Raw genomic sequence first — 20,770 nt, 5'->3', positions numbered from 1 at the left:
GTTAAGGCCCCAAATTTGAAATCCTTTCCACCTGGGAAGAGCTGCAGCTCCTGCATTAAACTAAACAACAATGGCTTCATAAAGTAAGAAACGCTTGTTCATTATATTTGTGCCCAAAATATAACTATAAACTGGTTCTAAAAGCTGCAGCAATAATTGTGTTTTTACTTCATGTCAGCAAATGTATTGAATTTAAATGTATGTATATTCCTATCTATCTATTTCTATTATAGCATGCAAAATGAAGGAGACCACACAAGAGTTTAAGGTAATATTTTCTGGAATGCTTTTGCTTTCATTTTTTTTTCTCCCCTCGCCAATATTGACTTCTTTTTTGTCAATTTTCTTCTTTCTTTTATCTCAAAATATGTTTTTCTTCTCTCAGATCCAATTCAAATTGTTGTTTTTTTTTCTCGTTCTTTTTTTTTTTGATCGTCTTCCAAGCACCCATTCCTCCATCTTTATTGGCAAAAGCAAACATGCTAGTAAATTAGAAATCCATTTTTTTACAAACTAAATACATGAAGAAAATACATCCACATCCTGCAAATATAAACAGTAACAAATCCAAAACTATTATCCAATAGACATTTACATTGTTTTTTTACACCGTTGTGATAGTAGCATACAGAAGATAGTACAAAAAAGTGGGAGAGAGACCTACACAAGCAAGAACCCTGCCGGTATAGGTTTGTCCTATACAACTGCCAGTGACCTCATATAAAAAAAATATCACGAGCAAATCATAAAGCCAAGTGTAGAAGAGAGAAGCTTCAGCTTTCCTTCGCACATCTGAACTTAACTGAACGCCACAGAACTCAAAAGGTTAAAATGGGACAATGAGATCACTGGCAGGAGGCCTCAGAGTTATCAATCAACAGTGAGATATGCAATCCAAACAAGAGCGCTACCGACATTGTAGGTGGGAGGAAATCACGTACTGTGTTTCAGACAGTTCTGCACTCCTTTACATGTGGTGCTAGTTAATGTTAGCGGAAAAAGGAGACTTTCTGTTATGAATTCTCTGTTATGGACTGTATTCCCATGCAGGCTGAAATCTGCATGTATGTTTGTGTAAAGTAGTGAAACTGTTACAGTTAACTAATAAGATCTCTCCTTTGTTTTAGTGCTTCAATCTGACTGGTTGCATTATTGGATATGATTAGTTGAGTTATGATAAGCAAACACTTCATTAGGGTGTATGTAAACGTAGTTATTTGTTTCAGGGAAGCACCAAACGTAAAGACTTTCTAAACTGTCAAAAATGTATTTTCTCGCATTGAGCACATTTTCGTATAAACTTTAATTAATCTCATTCCTCCCACCTTGAGGATTCTAAAATACAGTATTTGCAAAAAGGGCAAAATGCGAAATAAAACTTCTTGTCATGAAAAGGTGCACATGTGCACTTGTAGTAGTGGGTTTAGAGCACTGTCTGACAATGTCCAGATGCACAAATAATATTGTGAGGTGCATGACTCCCACTGCTTTTTAACTGTTTTCCACAGCTCAAAGTTTTGTTTTTTTAAAAAGAAAATTAGATGACAAATTTAGTGAAATAACAAGGTGGACTGGTTTAACACAAAAATCCTTGCAAATAAGCAGAGATGCTAAGCACTCTTGCTTGACCTTTTCTACCTGCCTCGACCTGCTGCTCGTTTGTTTTAAAAATGACAGAAAAAGAAAACAAAAAATAAAAACAAAAAAGTACAACAGTAATTTCTCTTTCAAGCATTTACAAAATTTACAAAAGTAAATCACAAATCTTGTAAAAATTCAGCCATCCGCTGATTGTGTAAGGCAAAGAAATTATATATCTATATATATTAAAATCAACTGTTCAGTATTACATTCAAACACCTGTCTATGGATCTCACATTTTTGAAATGGGTGATCTGATCCTTGTCCTGCCAGGCCCTTTGGGTGACCAGGAGACAGAATAAAACAAGTGAAAGATGTTACACACTCTTAGAAAACGTAAAACACCCGTGTGGGTGTTTTACATTTACGCAGAGTGGCACCGGACATTTAGTGAGCAACAAAACACAAGCGGGGAAAATTCACTACAAGACTGTATCTGACGTGTATGGACACGCCAATTTGTAAACATAGTTTTTAGATTTTCCTATTGCACTGCTATCCTTCTGTACCTGCACTGGCTCTTATATGGTTATGGTACAGTATCGGCACCTCTGGGTGCTGGGCAGGGGTGGCTCTGTTTGTTTAGAATGCGTAAACTTAGCATGTATTCATGACCAGCACAGTGAGTCGCTCTCAAAAATATTTGGATCCTTTAACGTTTTGGGCTTACACACACCAAAACAAACTGAGCAAACTGAAATGGAAAAACCATACCATACTGTGCCAATAGAGGTACGGCACAGTGCATTTATGCAGTGGAAAAATAAATAAATATCTCTCTGGTAGCAACAGAGAACGTTCCACTGGTGAAGGAATGGCTGTCCCTGAACTGAGGACAAGATTTTTCCAAAAAACTGGTGAGAAAAAGAGCTTAAATACAGTATGTATAAAAATACCTATTCACAGTAGACACAAATGTTGTGCATTACTGATTTTAATCATCTGGTATGCACACTGAAACTTACATAGGTTTTTTTTCTATCTATAAGAACAACTTAACATTTATCTTTCTCAGCAAAAGTGAGATGCTTTAAATAATTGTTCAGTCGAGGGGATACAAAAACTGTCTTCCCTCTGAACTTTTTTTGCTGTACAGTAAAGTAAAGTCGTTTTTTTTACTTTGATTAGTCTAAAATTACTTGAAAATACTGGAAAGGAAAAAAAATCAGCTCCGTTGTATTGATTTTATCTCGGGGGAAAGGTAACGACCGCTTCCGCTGGAGAGCAGGTCGCGACGGATCACGACGCCTTCATCGTCTCCAAGATCGGCTCTCGTACTCGTCATCTTCATCGTCGTCCTCCTCCTCTTCCTCTTCCTCCTCACCAGGCAAATAAGAGCTAGCTTCCTTCTGTTTGAATGGGAAAAAAAACACCTATTGTTTAGCTTTGAACAATTAATCTGATGAGATTATGTGATTATTCTTTACATCGCATCATGTTTGTTTTACACAGTGAGGGGATTTTAGTCAGATAGGAGCAGTACTCATTTAGATCATTGTGTCAATTAGAGCTGCCACGATTTATCGATTAGTTGTCAACTATTAAATTAATCGCCAACTATTTTTTTTAAGGAAAAAAATTTAAATTCTGATTCCAGCTTCTTAAATGTGAATACTTTCTGGTTTCTTTACTCCTCTATGACAGTTAAGTAAATATCTTTGAGTTGTGGACAAAACAAGACATTTGAAAACGTGATCTTGGGCTTTGGGAAACACTGATCGACATTTTTCACCATTTTTTGACCTTGTATAGACCAAACAACTAATCGATTAATCGAGGAAATAATCAACAGATTAATCGACAATAGAAATAATCGTTAGTTGCAGCCTTAGTGTCAATGCTACTACAACGCGTGTGATGTCAAATTAGTACAAGGACCCATCTCCAGACACAACTGTCATGTGTGATAGACAAAATAATTCATGAGCTGGTAAGACTTGACAAACAAACAAACACCCAACTGAGCTGCAGTTTTGAAGATTTTGTACCACTCCTTCTAGATGAGAAGATGTCTGTAGGTAGAAGCTGAATTTAGGGTGGAAAAATTCAGAACTTTTTGTAACAATGAAAGTTTGTTTGAGTTTTCGCACATGAACCACGTCTTTCGCACCCGATTCGACTGTTATCAGGCCATTAGATAGGCGTTATCAGTCGCTATAAGCACCATAGATGTGGGTCAATAGGGCCCTTTTACACCTACTACGATGTAAAAGAGAAAGTGAAATTTAAAAGCAACAAGTTCCAACACGTAAAACTGCATTAAAAGTATTGTTTTGAACACAAAGAAAAGGGCTTCTTTAGGTTTAGGCAACAATAACACTTAATTAAGTTTAGGGAAAAACATTTTGTTTTGGCTTAATATAACTGTTTCAAAAGTGAAAGTGAAACTTAACGCTTGTGAACACAGAAACAACTACTCGTTGATGGTTTCACACAGGATGTGAACCCCGTTCTCCTGGGTGAAAACTCTGTGTTTTGTGTCCTATCCCAACCTCCACCCCAGTTTTGCACCATCTGTACTACAATGCCTGACTTCCACTTCTGCTCTGGTCATAATTACTACAGTCGCTAGAGGTCGTTGTCATGTTTTTTATTCCTTCTTTTGGTGATCTACCATGTGAACAAATGATAAAACCTACTAGTGGGTGTAGAACGTCCCTATTGACCCACATCTATGGCGCCTATAGCGACCGATAACACCTATTTAATGGCCTGATAGCAGTCTAATCGGCTGTTGCTACTGTCTGAGTAATGCTTCCGTCTCTTTATCTCTCTGTTGAATCATTTTGGTGAACGTAACACAAAAAGGTCATAAAACTTACTTGCGCACAAGGAAGACTGCGACCTCAAAAACCCGGCCAAAAACATGAAAATACAGTATGAGGATTTCACCTGACAGTAATGCAGTTTTACTCAAAGGGCTAAGATGCTCTTAGTACTGAGAGGCTTGCCCTGATTTCCCATTGGGAGCAGCGGTGAAAAATTTAGAAGCACTGGAAAGAAAATGTACAAGTCAAATCTGTGAATATAACTAAAACTTTCAAAAGTTTCCCCACTTAGAATCTCAAGTTGTACTGTACTCGAACTTCCTTTCCTGGTTTCTGGGTGGCTATATGTTACTAACGATAACACATGAAGCCACATTAAGTGCCTGGGTTTGTGTGTGATGCGTCATACCGTATTGTCCTCATCTTTAGCCTCTTCCTCCTCCGGCTCTGTTGTAACAGAGGGCGTCTTGGGCTTGTACCAGGAAATCTGCAGCACACGACCTTTGAACTTTGCTCCCTGGTTAGCTGCCTAGAAAACAAAACAGGAGGACAGTGAAAAGTTATTCTTACAGCTTTCACTGCTTTGGTACCAGTTAAGGTCTTTGCACACCAAGTCGTATTTTTACGGCATCATCTGATGCATTTTATTATTCTCTTCATTGCAAAAAAATTCCAGTACAAGACAAAACTGAATTACGTGGGTGCAATTGATAGCGCTAGTCTAAAACGGGGCTAATGAATGAATGACATTAGTAAGAAGCTATCGTTTAGCTGCATAGAGTCCAATCGCTACTGTCTAATCTTTCGTACATCCTTTTTTTTTTGCTCTCCCAATTCCAAGCTCTTCTGCAATCATCTCTGAGTGGTCAAACAATCCTCTTTTGCCTTTTGACGGATGCGAAAAAACGCAGAAAACTTAAAAAATGACGGCCGAAAAGTTTCGGAGTCGGTGTATAAACGTGACACAATGTGAGGTCGTATTTATTTTCAAATGTGCAACTATGTCGGACAAAAAAATACAGACTTGGTGCGCAAAGGCCTTTAAACCAAAAAAACATGAATATCATTGTTTTTATTGTTTCACTATTTCAATCATTTTAGAAGAAAGGGAGGAAAGAGAGAAAGAAAGAGGCAAAGATTTAAGTAATGGGACTTACATTCTCTGCTTCGCTTCGCGTCTTAAAGGTCATGACAACACTGTTGGCGTCTTGGTCACGGACATCTTCGATCTCCCCAAATTTCTAAGATGAAAAAAAGATCAGTATTAAATTTCAGTGTAATTTTTCAATAATCAATCCAATTCTCTGTGGAACTGTTATCAGTAGAACTCCTGCAGCTGTAACTAAATAATACAAAAAAAAAAAAAGAGTAACACAGTCCTCACCACAAAGTGCGGCATTAGCTCTTCCTTCTCCTCCTGAGTGACCCCCAAAATAGAGAGGGCTCTGGGTCTGTGGTCGACCGACATGCGGTTCACGGTCCCGCTTCGAGCCATCAACTCCCGGCTTCGCCCCCTGCCGCGGCCCACGTGCACCGAACCGGGCTCCAGCGTCATCTTCCCTCGGCCCCGACCTCGACCCGCTGGAGGCCGGATCAGACCCAACCGTGTCGCCTGAAGGAGAACAGATCGGGAGGTTTAATGTCATAAAACAACTGACTCGACTGACTGCTGCTTTTTTTCAACACGCACAGACAAGAATAAATAGGCGCCACCACCTGGCTGTGTTAAAATAATCATAACGAACAGATGTGGAAAACTACGGCAGATTGCGCCTTGATGTTGTGCTTTTCAATGTGAGAACAATCTGGCAGAATGAAATAATCAAATCTTAATTTATTCAGAAAACAAGTTTGAAAATTACTTTTAAAAAAATCATACGGCAAAGGCAAAATATGACACATATTATATTATATTTGTTAAACATTCTATGACTCTGGCCTCCTCCTCTGTCATTCTCCGCCCTTTACCATTAGTTGTCACTCCTCCATTTTTAAAGTGACATCTCGTTGCTTCCTAACCACTCCGCAACCTCACAACCACTCTCTCATCCATTTGTCCCTCGCTCACTTCTCCCTCTAATTGTCATCCCGCGATTTTTCTTACAAGGACCGGCGGCTCAAACTTTAATGAGACGTGGCTCCATCAGTGTAGGACCTGTGTCTGATTTGGCTTCGTTAGCGGCTGCTCCTCTGGGCTTGCTTAAGTGGCTGCAGTTTAATGTGCAGAAGGAGGGTTGGGTTTGGATGGATGGTATGCATTTTTAATAACTAGCTAATTTAGGACCCACAGGGGTAGACTGGGGGAAGAAACATGCTTGGCAGGGTGTTGCTAACAAAAGATATGTTCTTGTTAGGCTGATCTTGTGACACAGCCGACCTCGTCTGTGTTTGTGCGCTGCTGGTTTTAGAGGAAAAGAGGAGATGTGGGCCAAGTCTGAGCTGACTAACAGCCTTAGATGCAGCTTGGACTTACTTTTTCTTTTCATGGATTTAAAAAAGAATCACTTTCATTTAATTTTCTGATGAACAGCCTCAGAAATTCATGTACTTTTTGGTAATAATCAACTCGATTATTACAGAATCAATAAGAAGATATGCTGGTTTCTTCACATTTATAATAAAGAGTGTGGAAAACAAAAGCTCTGAGGATTTTCCCCACCTGTATTGATACAAATAACACTTTTTTTTAATTTATTTGTAGCTCACATACCAATCATATATTGATACCTGCGTAATTTAGATATGAATGTGTTACTTTTCTAATAATATCTTACTTACTCAGGCAGTGTGGAGTGATATACGAGACTACCATCTTATTTGCTGTCTTCCTCTGAGGCGTTTCTTGGTTTCACATCTTCAAATTCAGCGCTGCTGATGCAAGATGCTGTCACTGTCTCTTTGTGTGTGGCGTGTCTTTATAGACCTGTTTGTGTGGCAGTGCTTGCTCTCTTTTCAGATCGTTGGCCTGTGGTTATGTACCGTGTGTGTGTGTGTGTGTGTGTGTGTGTGTATGTGTATTACCTCCACCTGTAACAGTCCCAGTTTTCTCTTGAGGTCTGTTGTATCCTCTCCGGAGCTCATCTTCTTGTGAAAGTCCAGCTCAGCATCCAGCAATTCCTTCTGAGCCTGGTCACGTATCATGGAAAATGAGAAAACACTTCAGTGAAAGCAATGGAAAAACTGACATTTTTCAAATACATCTACAGTGGCAGGACAGACTCCACTCCACTTTGGCTGTCTCTGTGTAAAAAGGAGATGAAGCACTCCGCCACGCTCCCGACCAAAACGACCTAAACTCACATCAGTCTTGGTCTTGGACGGGCCGTGGTTTGGTTTGGATACGCTGGATACCTGGGAAGCGGGGTTCATTTCGTTCTGCAGCTGTGCGATCTTCTCCGTCAGCTCCTTCAGGGTCTTCATGATGTTGGCTCGCTCCTCGGGTTTCATCCCTCGGTTCTTGTCCAGGCGGTTTATCAAGGCCTGGAGGAGGAAGGACAAGCAGTGAGATAGAAGAAGGCGTAAAAGAAAGGATGGGACGGGAGAGTTGAGTAAAGATGATGCAGGGATAAATGGATGGCGAGGGATGTTGAGGCCGGTCTTACCTTCTGGCACTCCATCTGTGTCTTTAACATCTCTTGTTTCTTCTTTCTCATGTCCTGCTGGAGTTTTAATGCCTCCTAAATGAAAAAACAAAACAATAATTAAAATACATTCACTGAGGTGGAGAATAGACTATTAGCGGTTGTTGGACATTTCATTTCTCAATGGTAGCCTGCTTCTCACCGGTGGCCCCTGAGAGAAACAAATGGCTAATCCCAGCTCTGCTATTCTCGTACCAGTCAAAATATGTGTTCAAAAATTAAGCCACATGCCTGTTTCTTCTTGAGGACTTCTTGTGCTTCGAGTGCTTTTCCCGTTTTCCCAAAGCTCTTTGATAATGACTTGAGGGCTGTGGAAGTGTAAGGACCCTTCTGGGTGTTCATCAGTGCAGGCGCCACCTGAGTGCCACAGAGCGAGAGAGAGAGCGACACATTTAGGTCATCAGAACGAGCTCGTATACAGCTGCAATAGACACAAGTGTTTCTTATCATTTATTCTCAAGCATTGCTCCTGTTCTTATATCCTCTTAATCTGTGTGAGACTGGCTGGGCAGTGTCACTGGACTGCAATCTTCATGTCTCTGAGGCTTCTAGTTTCATGGCGGTAAACTGGCTGTAACAGTGTTCTCCTGATTGTAATGGCACACACACCGCAGAGAAGGGTGTGTTGATCCTGATATTGGTATATTATGAATAATCCACCGACACCGTTCAGCTGTGAGAATTGCAGCAGCACCTTTGACAGACAAATGTCTCCCTCTAGGCTGGACTCACTGACTGACATGCATGCTGATACCTAACTAAGATGCATGCTGACATTAGCATTTAGCTCAAAACACCACTGTGCCTACGTACAGCCGCACACAGCAGTGTAATTTGATCAACTTCATCAACTTTTCACAAAGACACAATGTGCATGACGTTATCTGTATTCTGCTATTAACAAGTGTGGTATTCCCAGCTTGTTGAAACAAATCACTTATTTTGAAAATGTCATTTCACACAGGTCTGGCATCACCCAACACAACCATGCAAAGACAATCAAACATACAGCGACGGCGTCTGCGTTTGGGTTCAGGCTGTCGGGCTTGGTTAGAGCCGTGACCCCGGGCGACGCTGGCAGGCGATGCTTGGGCACGGTCTTGTTCAACACGTAGGCGGCTGGATTGTGCTGCTTGATCCCCTGCTGATAAAAGAAAAAGGGAGAGAAAAAAGTAAATGTGATGAAGGGTTGCAGACGTGCGGGTAAGAGATCAGCATGAAAAGATGTTTTCGGCTCTTAATACTAACCTTATGCATGTTGCTGTGCTGCAGCCCCGGGCTGGGCACCGACCCGGCCACCTGGCTCCCTGAGCTCTGCTCCTGCTGCTGAAGCCCCGTGGGGTTGGTGCCGGGCTCGCGGTGCCAGTACACGCGGATGAAGCGGTTGTTGAGGACCGCCTCGATGCTGGATATGGCTCGCCTGGCCTCTTCGTTCTTTGTGTACTGGATCAACGCCGCCTCTGGGTCTCCGCCAAACACCACCTGGATTGAGAGTAGAGCGTGCAGATTAGGTATGTGTTGTCATACGTCTTAAAAAAATCTAAATTTAAATGATTTTTGCTAGACTTATTTGTAAACTCAGGTCTACTACTACTGATCTTGCCTACACTTGTCAAAATGATCCCTTCGACAATGACAACTGTAGCCCCTTTGCAGGTTTGCTTGTTGCAAAGCAGCAAATTGTGCATCTTACCTGGATATTGACGATGGTTCCAAACTTGCTGAAGTGCTCATTGAGCTTGGTGATGTTGTTGAGCTCACGTGGGATCTTGCGCACCTCCAACTTAGTGTTCACGTAGTGATACCTCTTGGGAAAAGTGTTCTTGTGTTGGTTGTTAAAGCTCGGCCTAAAACGAGAAGAAGACGGTGTTGTTGACATCTGGAGTATTTGTTTTAAAGAGAAATTAATGGGGAAAAAAAGCAAACAAGCTAATCAACATTTTGGGCAAGATCACTAACAATGATAAGACAGTGAAATGGAACCCAGATTGATGACCTGAGGTTCGAGTTTCCGCCTTCATATTGAAGTTCCTACAACCCATATTGTTATATGGCTTGAAAAAGAAGAACACATGTCAACCTGGTTGACACTCGAGATCGATTACAAGTAGACCCTTTGCAATGGAAGCATCCTTGCATTGGGGATGTTTGGTGCACCTGCTTCCCACAACGGACACAAAAGATTGGCCCCTGATCTATGAGTCACCTTGGCTTGAAACAAGGCTCCCATTGCAGTAACAGGAAATGGGGGAGGCACCGAATTGTTGGATCAAATTTCAACTGGCCATCTAGTTTCTTAAAATTTCTTCTGTCTATGATCACACCTCCTATTTCCATTCTTTGCAGTGCTTTACTGCCACGGCATGTCAGGAGACAACATCTTAATTTTGGTGGGATAGTAGACAGTTTTGTCTGTGTGGGTTTGTGTGATGGGATCCTTGCACACCACCCTAATGCAGCACAGTTTACATGCGATTCAAGCTTGAGAATTTTCTCCCTACATGCTCATTTTGGAGTGAAACTTTTTAAAATCCTTACTTCTCCATCCAGGGCTTTTTAGCTGCTGGTCCCTCAGCTGTACTGGGTCCCATGGTTCTCTTCCTGATGTCCTGCTCTGTGTTGAAACGGGACACGTTACTTCCAGGGGTGCTCGCTGCAGTGGCAGGCTCAGTCTGGATCACTATGTTGGCAGCTGGAAGACAAAAAAAACACAGAGAAACAATAATAAACACTAGGAGAATTTTTGCATTTTGCCCCAGATTAGTTTGGGCGAAGAGAGTGTGTACTATGAAGGCCAATACTTGTTACCTCTGGAGCCTTGTCCTTCGTTGGAGGTGAGGCCGATAAGGTTGGAGCGCTGGGTCTGTACCCGGGGAATGAACTGACGGTACGGGTTACGACCCGCTGCAGTCAGGCCTGGTGATTCTGGGTTGTAGCCCTCTGGATCATAGTTATCTAATGTGTAAAAATGAACATAGACAGAAAACACACACACAAGTTTAGAGGGAATATGAAACACTTTTAACAGCCGTAAAAATGTTATAATTTAAATACAAAAAAAATGACCAAAGAAAATAAACTGAAATTACACAATGAAATCAAGTAGACCTACATAAATAAATAAGTTCAGCCTGGCATTCGGTGACTTATCGAGCACACAGCAATCTTGTAAAGAATGTGATGAGTTTAAATGTGACAGCAACTTCGTCTTTTGGTAAATACAGCTCTGAATTCTAATTCTAAAACAATATATACAAAAAGACAATAAAATTACAATTATACTAATAGAAAATAATACGTCATAAGATGATAAATAAGATGAAACACCATAAGATGATAATTCTTATCCTGAGCTACAGTTTACTGTAACACAAAGGCGAAATTTAACAATTGAGGATTTTGGCTATCTGAGTTGAATTAAGGTCAAAAGAGTTTGTAATTAACTTAAAATAGACCCACTCCATTTCAACTAAGCTTTCGCCTTCTGTTTAATTGGAATTATTCATGAGCGGAATTATGGGAGAAGCACTCAACACAATAAGATGTGGCAGAGTTTGTGCTAATTGCTCAGAGCTACTTTGTTTTATATTGATAAACAGTGCTACCCTCTGGTCAACAGCTGCTACTGCAGCCTGAAGAAATACATGCGCATCACACACTGCAACGTCACACATAAACCAACTTATGACAGAAGCACAGGGTATTTTAAAAGTCCACAACTTAACGCTCACTAGCTTAGTGATGCTGACTCAACTTTAACTTTATAAAAAGACCTATCTACTAGAATTAAACACAAACAAAAACAAGAGAGCAGGAGATACAGCAGGAAAAAAAAGAACATAACTTCCAAATCTGAATAGGAAAAGCATCGCTGCTTACATTCAGACTGGACATATTGGGGACGAAGAGACACAGATGAGGACGAGGAGGGAGGAGGTGGAGGAGGAGGAGGAGGAGGGAGAGTAGGCGGCAGCCCCACTCCAGGCGGTCCGATAGGAGGAGAAGAAGTGATTGGCGTTTGGTGGTTGGGGGTGTCAATCCCACTGGTTGGAATCATTGGGGGTCCTGAGGGAGACACAAGCCCAAGCTAATGTCTCAGGTATATCGCAGGTATGACAGGGAGGCTTTAGTTTGTGCTACTGAAACGTTTTGTTCATGCCGCACAGTTTGTTTTAAAGTGACGGTGGCATAAAGTGTTAACGACTTTACAATAAACTAGCCACTGAAAATGGTTGGCGCATCAAATGGCTCAACATTATGTGTTTTCTAAAAGTTGCCATTTATGTATGCACCAGTTTGGCGGTACTACTTACCAGTCATGGGGAAGACGCCCGGTGGTGGTGGCTGACCATAGGGTGGCATCACAGGCGGCATCCTGAGGGGAGGGGGCGGCTCAGTGATGGGGGGCGGCATGGGCAGGCCGGCGGGGGGGGGCATAACAGGTGGCGGAGGGAACGGAATCATGTTCGGTAGATTGACATCGTCGACGATGAGAGGGTCGGTGCCGTGGTCGAACGGACAAAGGTCACCACGGACACAAAATCCCTTTTCTGTGTGAGGGAGAGAGAAATATGTCAAAAATTTGCTTTTTCACATTTATATGTAGGCATTTTAGAAGTTTAGGACAGCATGAAAAAACATCCTCGAGGCAAGACCAAATCTTTTAGGTAGAACTTATAGTGGATTTTTAATGGCTGATATAATAATGATAGCTTGGAGCAGGAAAAAGCCAATAGCCGATTAATCGGCCAGGCTGATCTCTTCTTTCCTTCTGCAGCAGCCTAGTCAGCGGCTACTTTTACATACACCGTTTTTATTAAACCGGCTTTTGTCACTTTGAATTTAATAATTCGTAAGAGATCACTGGAATATGAGGTATTTATTTACAGTGGGTGATGCGCTGTTCTGTGGTTTATGACCGACCAGGATTAGTTCTGTTGCGCGTCCCTTTACGTTATTAATTGCCACTCTTACAAAACCATTAATATTTGTGAATATTCCCAGGAAGAGGAGGATCCTAAAGTGTGCAATTTCATTTTATGAATGGATGGTTACATGGCTGATTTATCTAGAAGAGAGAACGCCAAATTGGTAAGCAAGGTAAGTACCAGTGAATGATTTCTTTTCCTCCCTGTCTGCCTGCCTCATATCGTGGACAAAGAGCTAGTAGTGTTGCGTTTTATAATGGAGAGATCAATTTTTTATCCCCCTCTATCTTTGACCTTGTGTGAAGCCTCCATGCAAAACGGTGATGTACGTGACTGGTGGAGACTGCGCCGTCCCACCGACATAAAGATAATATGTAAAACGTCCTATCGCCGCAGATTAATCTGTACCTCTACTTCTAGGAGCTCTTTCCTCAGATACTCTTGAGTATCTATTTGTAACCTACTGTAATCTTTCTAAAGGGTTTGGGCTCCTGGAAGTCAAATCCATTCACAAAAATATGACTGAAAAAAATAAGAAATTAAATGAGAATAAATCAACAAGATGAATGCTTGTCCAACTTCAAAGCAGCTAAGACACAGAGTGCATCTATTCACCCCACAGCCTCATTAAGAGACTAGGTCCCTAGGTGGCTGTGTTTGAGCACTGTGACAGATAGCAGTGTGCTTCAGGGACAGTGGGTAAGTTTAAACCCTCTTGTGTCTCTGGGGAGAGATGGGAGCGAGCCTGCTTGCTTTCCTGCTTTTCACAGGGGAGAAGAGAGGGAGTGCTAAACAGTGGTCATTAGTGAGGAGACTAAACAAGGCAATTATTAACCCTCACGAGAAGATAATGGTGGAGTTTACACAGCAAACTTTACAATAACCACGTCGCTTACAATAGGCGCAGAGATGGAGGGAAGAAATGTTTCAGCAAAAGATTGTAAAAAGCAGGAATTAAAGACAAATTAAAGATTAAAGATGATTCACTCAGTTCCTACCGTCGTAATCCCTGCAGCGCTGTTTGAGCGAAACGCTCTTGTTGCCGAACGGCTTGCCGACACCGTCTTGCCTCGGGGGGCCATAGTAGTTAGACCAGCTGTCTGTAGTGCTATCGGGCAGGTGAGCCGGCGTTACTACGGGAACGCCTCCCGTTCCTGAGACTCCGGCGGACGACGAGGAAGAAAAGGGGTGCGGAGGTGTGGGCAGTGGCAGGAGAGGCGACTGGTGCTGCTGCTGCTGGGAGCCAGATGTGTTGGATGAGTTGTAGCAGTTTGTGTCCTTCCTTTCTAACTCAAACTTTGACTTGAAGTCTGTTAAAGAGAAGAAGCAGAAATAGAGGTATTTCAACAAAACATGAATAAATATTACAGTAGAGTAAGTAGACAATAGCATAAGCTTTTTAAAAACTTCTCTCATCATTCCAAACACATAGAGGTCTAGATTACCGTAACCTTGCGGGTGAAAAGGCCAATTCCAGGCCGTGTTGTTGAATCCCCACTGATGTGATGGCAAAGCTGTCCACATTGTTCCTTATATCGATAACAACTCCCAGCAACACTGACACACCAATCCAAACAGAAAACAATACAAACGGCTACATCCAGATCTCTGTTCAGTCTACTCTCTGTGCACTTCACCCTCAGGATGTCTCCAGCAGCACTTCTGCATCACTAATGCACAGTTGGACTGTGCTGACAGGAGCTTCAGGAACTTCTACACTCCTGGGTCTAGTCCCCTGTGCTGCTGTTGTTATTGGTTGTGTGTGTGTGTGCATGTGTGTGTGTGTGTGTGTGTGTGGAGGGGGGGGACTTTCTCACCTCTGCCTCCTCTGTGCTCCCTGTCCCTGCTCTTTCCCCGGCTGCCACTCCTGCTCCGGCTGCGGCTGCGGCTCCGGCTGTAGCTCCTCCCGCGGGGGCTGCCCCTGCGACGCTCGTGACGCTCCCGCTCGCGGTTGGAGTCGCCGCCGCTTTTCCCGTGCCGATCGAAGTCGCGGCGCTTGCGCTCATCTCGCCTCCTGTCATCGCGGTTCCTGCGTGGTTGACGAGTTAGAGGGAAAATATATATATGCTGTATTTCAATAACTCATCATTAAATGTAAGAGTCCAACAGACACATTTAAGAGGGTTGTAGCTGGATTGAATCTTAAAACCAGCTAAGGCAAGTGTGTGTTAAGAGTGTGTGAGTGAAAAGTGGTGAGTATGACATGATTATGTTTAACTAATTTAATGCAGCAGAATATAAATCACGCACCAAAGCACATTAAACACTTCAACTGTTGTTTTGAATGTTAGTATTACAGTTCTTGTATTGCCCCTGTCTGTTATTGACAAGGTGTGTTATAGACAAGGGACAGGCTACTGGACACCAGGGCCTTCTTCAAGCTAAAAGCAGGCCTCCTGGGATTTCAAACCATGCAAATATATACTCGTGTTAAGATCTCTACACAACTAGATAATGCAAAATGATGAAATGGTTTTTAATCAGCTGTAAGAAATCAAGGCCCTGTATATTGTACATTTCAGCCTGACTGGAACTAGAATTAAGGTGCTAGACGTCTCACACGTCAGAGTAGTATCTGCATCTGCTTTATGCTTCGTCATTGAGCTGAGCTGAAACGTATCCCTGAAGCTACAGTCATACCTGGAGTCGTTGAAGTCAGAGCGGTTTCTCAGAGGACTTCTCCTCCGCCTGTTTTCTCTCTCCTCCTCTGGAGTTTCAGCCTTGAGGGAAAAAACAGTTACTCGACTTAAACTCATCTATATTTCATGTTTTTTTAAAACAGAAGGAGATTTATAGACAGTGTCCTATAATATACAATGAGATATTTATCAAATTCCAATATAGAAACAGAATCACCATTTTTGCGTTGTGCTCTACCTACTGTGTTTATCTACAAAAGTACTTTAATAATAATATTTCACAGGCAATAAATGACTCACTAACTCTTCTTACCTCCACAACGTCAGATTTGACTGCAGGTGGTTTCACCTCCTCTTTAGGAACCTCCTTGGCAGCAGGAATCCCCAGGTAGTTCTTGGTTGTCAGACATTCAAAAAGTTTATCGACAAATCCCGTTGTCTCTGCAAAGACGACATGAATCATGTGAGTAGATTTCATCTTTTACCGAATTATGTGCGGTTTTTCCCTCATTCCCCCTGAACGAGCAAATTCATTCCTCAGGCATGACATGTACTGACATTCCTCCTGAATCACACTACACTAAATTACTCTCTGCTCCGGGGCTGCAATAAATATATCCAAAGTCTAATAAACACCAAATGAGTAACAAACACAGAAACAGCACAAATATTAAACAGGGAGAAGCTGCTTGAAGCCTAACACAATAAAAAAGGACATAAAGGAGAAAATGCAATCCACAAAATTTAAAGTACACTAAAGGAGGTAATTTGAACCATTTATTTGAGTGCAATCTTTAAGTATGTTTTTCCAAAGACTACGGGCTGCGATAGTTAAGTTCTGACAGGCTTTAAACTTAGTGACTTAATATGTGGCCTCGCACTGTGCTGTTGTCTGGAAATTTTAACTTCAATAAGCAGCTATTTTGAAACAAAACAAAGGTGATGTTGCAAGGGCACAAAACCAAACTGTAATTTGAAACCCTAAATTCTCAACAAATGATGTGATTATACTGTGCAACTGAAAGTAAAGTGATTAAATCATTTCAACCATTCAAAATAGAGAAAAACTCTACTAAAGCTAAACAAGTTGATGCTTCATTTTATACAGGCTGGAGATATTGGAGGGGAAAGTACTTCAAAATGATCATGTAACACACCCTCTGGTGGCCACATTGGGGATCCGCAAGTAGTAAATGGTGATCATGTACAAGTCATTGCATCTATATACGTGTATAACTTAAAGTAACTTAAATAAAATGAATTCAGCTTGTTAGCTGAATGATTGAAAACTGCAGAAGGTAAACCCTCTGCATAACTTCCTTGAGCAGCGAGAGCTAGGATCGATAGAAAAACTGCATGTTGCGTTCACTCACACTGGCAGAGAGAAGCGTTGCGTGGCATTCGTACCTTTTTGTAGGAAGACGTCTAGCTGATCAGCACAAAGCGCTTTCAGATCCTTCTCCACTTTGTCCTTCTTCACAAGAGCCACCACATAGTTGGCTAATGCAGAGGGGTCCGCATCACATCTGTAGGTTCAAATATATACATTCTCAATTTCAGCTACGCAGTATCTTACTTTAATAATACAATGCAAAAGGAAAAAGCAATGATGCTTTTGCCAAACTACTTAATTACTGAAATAGGGGAGACAAAACTGAGAGAGAAACTGAATTCAAATTCATAATCAAACCAACTACAATATACTGGATGTCAGTCAGTGAGGTGTGTCATGTCATCCAGTGGTGCCCAACCATGCATGCAGACTTTTTCAAAACAAACCTATACATAGTCAGTACCAAGTGAGACAATACATTAGGGGTGTAAGAAAATAATGAATATTGCGATATTATGTTTTTTTTTTATACTGAATCGATTCTCAAAAACACTGTATGGATTTTGAATTAATACTTTACATGCAATGATTAACTCAGTCAATACTTAATTTCACAAAGAGATGTGCCCTCTCAAAGTAGTTTTATGACATTGGATGTTACAGGGACTGTCATAAATGCAAATGCAGATCTCACTGTTATGATTGCTTAAAAAAGTAAACTTTTTTTCACTCAGATTTTATGCATATGGTGGTGTGTACTTTATACTATGACCGTTCTGCCTATCCATTGCAATCCATCGCGTTGCTTACAGTATCACAATATATCGCAATACATTGAATAGTTACCCGGTGTCAGGATACGTATCGTATCGCCATTTTCTTGCCAATACACAGCCCTACAATACATGGCAGGACATTGCTGCAAAACTTCCAAAAACTTTTAAACCAAATGACCCACCATATATTCTATTTTACAATATCTTTACATGCCAACAGATCACGCTAAAAATCCTAGTGAGGCTATTGCACACACAGCTCCAGGAATGCCCTCTTGACAACTCCAAGCTAATGTATAACCAACTACCTAACTAAATGGCTAATGTATTGAATACTAACTATAAACTCTCAAAGCTACCTTCACTTCCATTTGACCTTAAAAAAAACAATAGTGCCTGATACTAAGCTAATGATAAATATGAATTATTTTGGTAAAGGAGGACTTTAAGAACTTTAAACACGCACTATCTGTAACCATCTTGGACTCTAACCACTGGCGCACTTTAAACTATATGCCACTTTATAGACTGCACATATGTTCATATTACATTAATTTATTGTTGTACACACTATATTTATTTATTGACGGACTGTATACACGATGTTCACCCATTCACTCTGTATCTTTTATATCTCTATTATTGTTTTTATAACTTTTGTATACCTTTACCTCTCCTGTGTTTCACTCTGTTTGCTGATGTTGCTGCTTTGACACCTGAATTTCCCTCCGGGGATTTTACAACTTTAATCACTTTCATTTGTAAATTCATCAATGTATTTATGTGCAGTTGCATTGTATACAACTATAAACTCTCAAAGCTACCTTCACTTCCATTTGACCTTTAAGAACCAATAGTGCCTGATACTAAGCTAATGATGAATATGAATTATTTTGGTAAAGTTGATAAAGTGCAGCACCTTAGAGAGCATGCCTTTAATATGTGAGACAGCAGGCTGTTACTGTTAATGCATCACCTAAAACAGTGCCTGTGTGTATTAATACCATCTACTCCTCTGTGCATCAACTTTAAATATGTAAATCCATCAATGCATTTATGTGCATTATTTAACAACATCTCTTGTAATTTACATTAGAAAGAGAAGAGGCAGAAAGAGAGGGAGAAAGATCAGAGTGTGGGTAACTATGGTAATATACCATCTACTCCTCCTGGGCATCAACTTTAAATCACTCTAAAATATGTAAATCCATCAATGCATTTATGTGCATTCTTTAACAACATCTATTGTAATTTACATTAGAAAGAGAAGAGGCAGAAAGAGAGGGAGAAAGATCAGAGTGTGTGTAACTATGGTATTAATACCATCTACTCCTCCTGGGCATCAACTTTAAATCACTCTAAAATATGGAAAATCCATCAATGCATTTATGTGCATTCTTTAACAACATCTGTGTAATTACATTAGAAAGAAGAGGCAGAAAGAGAGGGAGAAAGATCAGAGTGTGGGTAACTATGGTAATATACCATCTACTCCTCCTGGGCATCAACTTTAAATCACTCTAAAATATGTAAATCCATCAATGCATTTATGTGCATTCTTTAACAACATCTATTGTAATTTACATTAGAAAGAGAAGAGGCAGAAAGAGAGGGAGAAAGATCAGAGTGTGTGTAACTATGGTATTAATACCATCTACTCCTCCTGGGCATCAACTTTAAATCACTCTAAAATATGGAAAATCCATCAATGCATTTATGTGCATTCTTTAACAACATCTGTGTAATTACATTAGAAAGAAGAGGCAGAAAGAGAGGGAGAAAGAGATCACAGTGTGTGTAACTATGGTATTAATACCATCCACTCTGTGCATCAACTTTAAATCACTTTCAATATGTAAATCCATCCATGCATTTATGTGCATTTCTTTAACAACACCTGTGTCCTCTTGTATAATTGCATTAGAAAGAGAGGGAGAAAGATCAGGAGTGTGTAACTATGGTAACACAAAGAGCAAACAACACTTATTTATTTGTAAAAACACATCTATAACATTGTATATATATAGCCCAAAAGATTCAACACTTCTTATTATAACCTCAACGTTAGCAGCATGTAAATGATCTGTTGCAGCTTCATAGTTTTGCACACAGAGAGCTGTATTATAAAGTCATAATAATGTAGGCTAACTACCTAATTACCCTAATAATGAAAAGTGCAACAAACACTCTACATCATGCATGATTTGTATTTCTTTTAGGTAATGAAAACAGTGTCTCTTTGCTTATGAAAAGCCAGCTAGCGGCCAATGGTGGGTTTGCTAACTCGTGCAAGAATTTGCCATCAGCTTCTAGCAAAGCCTCCCATTGATGCCTGGCTAGCTGCTAACCTAGCTACGTTAGCATGCTAAGCTAAATGTCATCTCAATTCAACACTCACATTGGCTCCAGGAGTTTTGCCAGCCACGACTTCAGGGCTTCAACATTCTCTATGATCATCGTGAGAGAAAGAAAGACTATAATACTGTCTTATAAAATGAAAGTGCGTTTCGATAACCCTGCTTTCATCGTCTATAAATGTATAAGCTTTAAGGCCTTCTGCTCTCTCTCTCTTCAACTGGCAGGTCGGATCAAAGTGGTTTACGGCATGGCAACAACAAGTTGAGTTGTCGTAAACGCAGGCCAGTCAGACGCCGGACGGTTATAATAAAAAAATCGTGTTCTTATTATTCACTCACAAGTCGTTAAATTAATATCAACGGCCCTACTTTTGTGTGTATTGTGTATTACAATATGTAAGATAAACACAAATAAATTACTACACTGAATAAAAGTCCTAGTTCGCTAGATATCTAACGTTACGACTCCTGAGAAAGTTCTTTTCGGACTGCATTTCCCAGAAACCCATGCGAGAGGCTGGTCGTCGATTAGTGATGTGTCGGTCACGAACGAGCCGGCTCTAATAGCTGGCTCTTTTAAGTGAACGATAAGAGCCGGCACCCGTCCAAAAGCCGTTTTTATTTATTTATTTATTTTTTATTAATTCAAGGCAGAATGATAGTATGATCTTCTCCGCGCCACGGGCA

General features: G+C 40.8%; 1 protein-coding gene across 3 annotated transcripts; it reads right to left on the bottom strand.

The window, feature by feature from the left end:
• Window positions 1-399: 399 nt before the first annotated feature.
• On the bottom strand, window positions 400-20,345 carry rbm27 (RNA binding motif protein 27). Of its 3 annotated transcripts, none has more exons than XM_037748632.1 (21): window positions 20,125-20,345; window positions 17,025-17,143; window positions 15,931-16,058; window positions 15,619-15,698; window positions 14,796-15,007; window positions 13,977-14,288; window positions 12,364-12,600; window positions 11,930-12,115; window positions 10,859-11,005; window positions 10,589-10,742; window positions 9,744-9,897; window positions 9,299-9,532; window positions 9,060-9,194; window positions 8,282-8,407; window positions 8,012-8,086; window positions 7,761-7,889; window positions 7,431-7,535; window positions 5,794-6,021; window positions 5,567-5,650; window positions 4,819-4,938; window positions 400-2,990 (listed from the first exon to the last, which is right to left on the bottom strand). In XM_037748632.1, the coding sequence occupies exons 1-21, from the start codon at window positions 20,181-20,183 to the stop codon at window positions 2,892-2,894; spliced, it is 3,123 nt and encodes a 1,040-aa protein (XP_037604560.1). In that variant the 5' UTR covers window positions 20,184-20,345; the 3' UTR covers window positions 400-2,891. The 3 variants fall into 3 exon arrangements, with proteins under 3 accessions (XP_037604560.1, XP_037604559.1, XP_037604558.1); XM_037748631.1 differs by having other exon boundaries at window positions 7,710-7,889; window positions 9,060-9,191; XM_037748630.1 differs by having other exon boundaries at window positions 7,710-7,889; window positions 20,125-20,344.
• Between the last annotated feature and the right edge of the window lie 425 nt (window positions 20,346-20,770).

The sequence above is a fragment of the Sebastes umbrosus genome, chromosome 17 (assembly GCF_015220745.1).
Source record: "Sebastes umbrosus isolate fSebUmb1 chromosome 17, fSebUmb1.pri, whole genome shotgun sequence".
In the NCBI taxonomy this organism is placed as follows: domain Eukaryota; kingdom Metazoa; phylum Chordata; class Actinopteri; order Perciformes; family Sebastidae; genus Sebastes; species Sebastes umbrosus.
Note: the sequence above shows the minus strand (reverse complement) of the source record. Positions and strands in the feature narration are given on the sequence as shown.

Bases quoted from the DNA above. Each gene is read 5' to 3' on its own strand.
- rbm27 (XM_037748630.1), bottom strand. From the start codon at position 20,183: ATGATCATAGAGAATGTTGAAGCCCTGAAGTCGTGGCTGGCAAAACTC. The intron at 17,144-20,124 runs GTGAGTGTTGAA...TTGAACCTACAG, and splicing joins GCAAAACTCCTGGAGCCAAT to ATGTGATGCGGACCCCTCTG. The intron at 6,022-7,430 runs GTAATACACATA...GTTCTCCTTCAG, and splicing joins TGGGACTGTTACAGGTGGAG to GCGACACGGTTGGGTCTGAT.